Raw genomic sequence first — 3,082 nt, 5'->3', positions numbered from 1 at the left:
ATGACAGCACCGTATTCACTTTCCCCTTTAAAAATTCTATTATATAAAATTCAATAAGTATTATAAATGTTGAATGATTCAAGTCAAAAACATGAAAGCCTTAAAGCTTCCATAACAAGTTCTATTTCAGATTATCATCAGCTTCCATGGCAAGCTACAACCCAACTTAAATACACCTTTTCTTCATGATCATCAAATCACTTGAAAAATGGTGAACAAAAATCAAGAAATCTCAAAAACCCCTCGACAACGAGGCAGAGTCCACGCACTCTGGACCTATAGTTGGTTCCAACGATGATCTTTTAACCGAAATCCTTCGTCGGATTCCTGTGACCGCTGTCCTTCGTTTCAAATCTGTATCCAAACACTGGCAATCGCTTTTGGGTCACCAACGTTTCACCTTCTTGTATGACAATGTCCAGGTTTCTCATGGTCTTTTTCTTCGGGATTTGTATATTCCATTTGATGTTGAAAATCCAACCCCTCCTCCTTTTCGTAGTCTTAATTTCTACCCTGATCGTTCGGGTATCAAAATCGTGCAATCTTGTAACGGGTTACTTCTTTGTTGCAGTAATCGAGGGAAGGAGCATACACGTAAGTACTACGTGTTTAATCCTACCACCAAGCAATTTGCAATCATCCCATCTATCATTGGAGGTTCGGGTGCCAGTAGAACTATTCGTTTTATAGGTCTAGCATTTCATAGAGCAGATTGTGTGCATTACAAAGTTGTTTGTATTCGTAATGTAAAGCGTTATGAGAATACATTTCAAATCCAAGCCTACTCATCTGATACCGGGAATTGGAGAATTTTACAAGAATCTATCTATGCGTCTGATTTTACATCTTTCAGTTATGAGGTAAATTATGGAGTTTACTGGAATGGTGCGGTGCACTGGATTCCATATGGTTGTAATCTCGTATACTTTAAGCTCGATGTAGAACAGTTGAAAACGATGTTGTTGCCAAAGAGGCCATCTTGGTTCGATGGAGAGAGGCAACATTACTTTCGGGAATTTGGCGCCCATCAGGATTTGGTGGAGATAGAGGATGAGATGGAGGAAATGCCATCTTGGTCTGATGGAGCAAGGCAACATTACTTTGGGGAATCTCGAGGCCAACTGCATTTGGTGGAGGACGCGCGCAATGAAAACCCTCTACATCTTAATGTGTATGAAATGTTGAGCAACTATTCAGGGTGGATTGTCAAATATCAAGTAGAGCTTGATGATCTTCCGACTTCTTACCCTTATACGGTCTATGAGAGTCATGGTCCGTCAGAATATCAATTTGGAGTCGTTGATGTGGTCAGAGGTAAAGAAGAGGAATCTACCTTTATGGTGGTGAGGACTCGAGAGAAGATCATAAAGTATAATGTTCTTAACAAGAGTTTCAAACCGTTGTTTGAACTGCCCAGCCTCTGTCAAAGATACTCTTGCAACGATTTTCATCGTTATACTCAATTCTTGTCTTCCTTCTAGAGTTCAAATCTTGGGTCATGACAAGAACTAGTCAATCTTTTCATTTTCTGGTGTTTAAAGCGAAATTAAAATTTATATATATTTTTTCTTTTGTATTTCATATGGTGTAATAATATCTTTTAATATGGTTTACAATTTATTTACTAGATGTCTAACAACACAAAATATTATAAAGCGAATACACATGAATTCTACTTAAACCTACAAGAAACATTTTTTTTTTTTTATCAAAAGGTTAGTAATTATTAAATATGTTACTATTATTTGTTTTTTTTTAAAATAAAAATTGGTTGATTGGCTCGGACTGCACCATGGTGGAAGAGACATGCTCGTATGTCAGTTGACTTTTCTGATGGAGAAAGCCCGTTAGCAATGTCGAGGTTTTGTTGTCATTAGTTAGTGCATCGACTTTCAATTTGATATCAGGGAGACAAAGTAGAAACTTAACCGCCTCACTGCTAGCGCCTTTTACAGCCACATGTAATACAGTTTGGCCCTTTTGGTCGGTCCTTCTAACCGGTTGCGGTGGTCCTTTTCAATCAAACTTTTCACAGTCTCGAGATGCCCTGATCTTGCTGCCAGATACAATGCTTTTTTAAGGTCGCCTTTGGGCATAGTTAACAAGATCGGAACCTTTGAAAGTAGCTCGTTACCAACAACAATGTGGCCTTTTGAAACTGTTGTTATAAGTGGAGTTGCATTGCCTTTTGTTCTGATTTGGCATAGTGATACATCATGGTCAAGTAGTAGTTTTACCATGGCTGCAATAAGAGTCAATAACAATATGTTGGCATATTTTAATAAACAAATTAATTATTGATGCTAGACTATCGCTATCTAATCAAAAATAGGGATGTCAATAAAACCCGAACCCAATGGGAAAACCCGAACCCAATGGGAAAACCCGAAGCCCGACATAAATGGGATGGGTAATACCCGACCCATTAGGGTTTGAGACGGGTTTGGGATTGGCTTTGAAAATTTTCGTGGGTTTGAGACGGGTTTGGGATTTCTAATATACCCAATTACCCGATAACACAAACCCATTTACCCGATTATATACCTGATGCACCCAATATAGCTTATTATATTATATATACACTATATTCCAAATATATTATTTGTCGTAAATTGTTTATGTCGATTATTTGAGATATTTTATCTTTATGGTAACTATCTTTTTAATCGATTAGTTATATTTTGTCAAAACCAGGCAGCCGGGTATACCCGACGGGTATTTTTTCAAAACCCGATAGGAAACCCGAAACCCGATGGAAAAACCCGAAACCCGACGGGTAATTACCCGATTAAAACCCGACGGGTTTGGGATGAATTTTAATAACCGGGTATGGGTTTGGGAATACCTAAACCCGTCCCAAACCCGACCCATTGCCATCCCTAGTCAAAAACAATTAAAATCAATTTCCTAATCACCTAAGCAAGCTAGGGTAGGTAGGGTGTCGAACCACGAGGAGTATGTGGTCAGTGTAATATGCAACCAGTTTCAAGAATTATGAAGTGAATGTCAAAAGTGCTAATCACACTAGCAAACAATTGAGATTTAATATTACTAAAGCAATTAAACAAAGCAAAGTTCAATC

At 38.1% G+C, this 3,082-nt stretch overlaps 1 protein-coding gene across 1 annotated transcript; it reads left to right on the top strand.

The window, feature by feature from the left end:
- Positions 1-218: 218 nt before the first annotated feature.
- On the top strand, positions 219-1,539 carry LOC143549626 (F-box protein At5g07610-like; the record flags this gene model as incomplete). Its single annotated transcript, XM_077040492.1, has 1 exon — positions 219-1,539. A coding segment is annotated over one exon (1,263 nt), but the record flags the coding sequence as incomplete, so codon positions are not given.
- Positions 1,540-3,082: the final 1,543 nt, after the last annotated feature.

This window comes from Bidens hawaiensis, unplaced genomic scaffold (genome assembly GCF_021521415.1).
Source record: "Bidens hawaiensis isolate Kalapana, Puna unplaced genomic scaffold, B.hawaiensis_p1.1 tig00000978_1, whole genome shotgun sequence".
Classification (NCBI taxonomy): domain Eukaryota; kingdom Viridiplantae; phylum Streptophyta; class Magnoliopsida; order Asterales; family Asteraceae; genus Bidens; species Bidens hawaiensis.
This window is presented reverse-complemented; position numbering and strand designations above follow the sequence as displayed.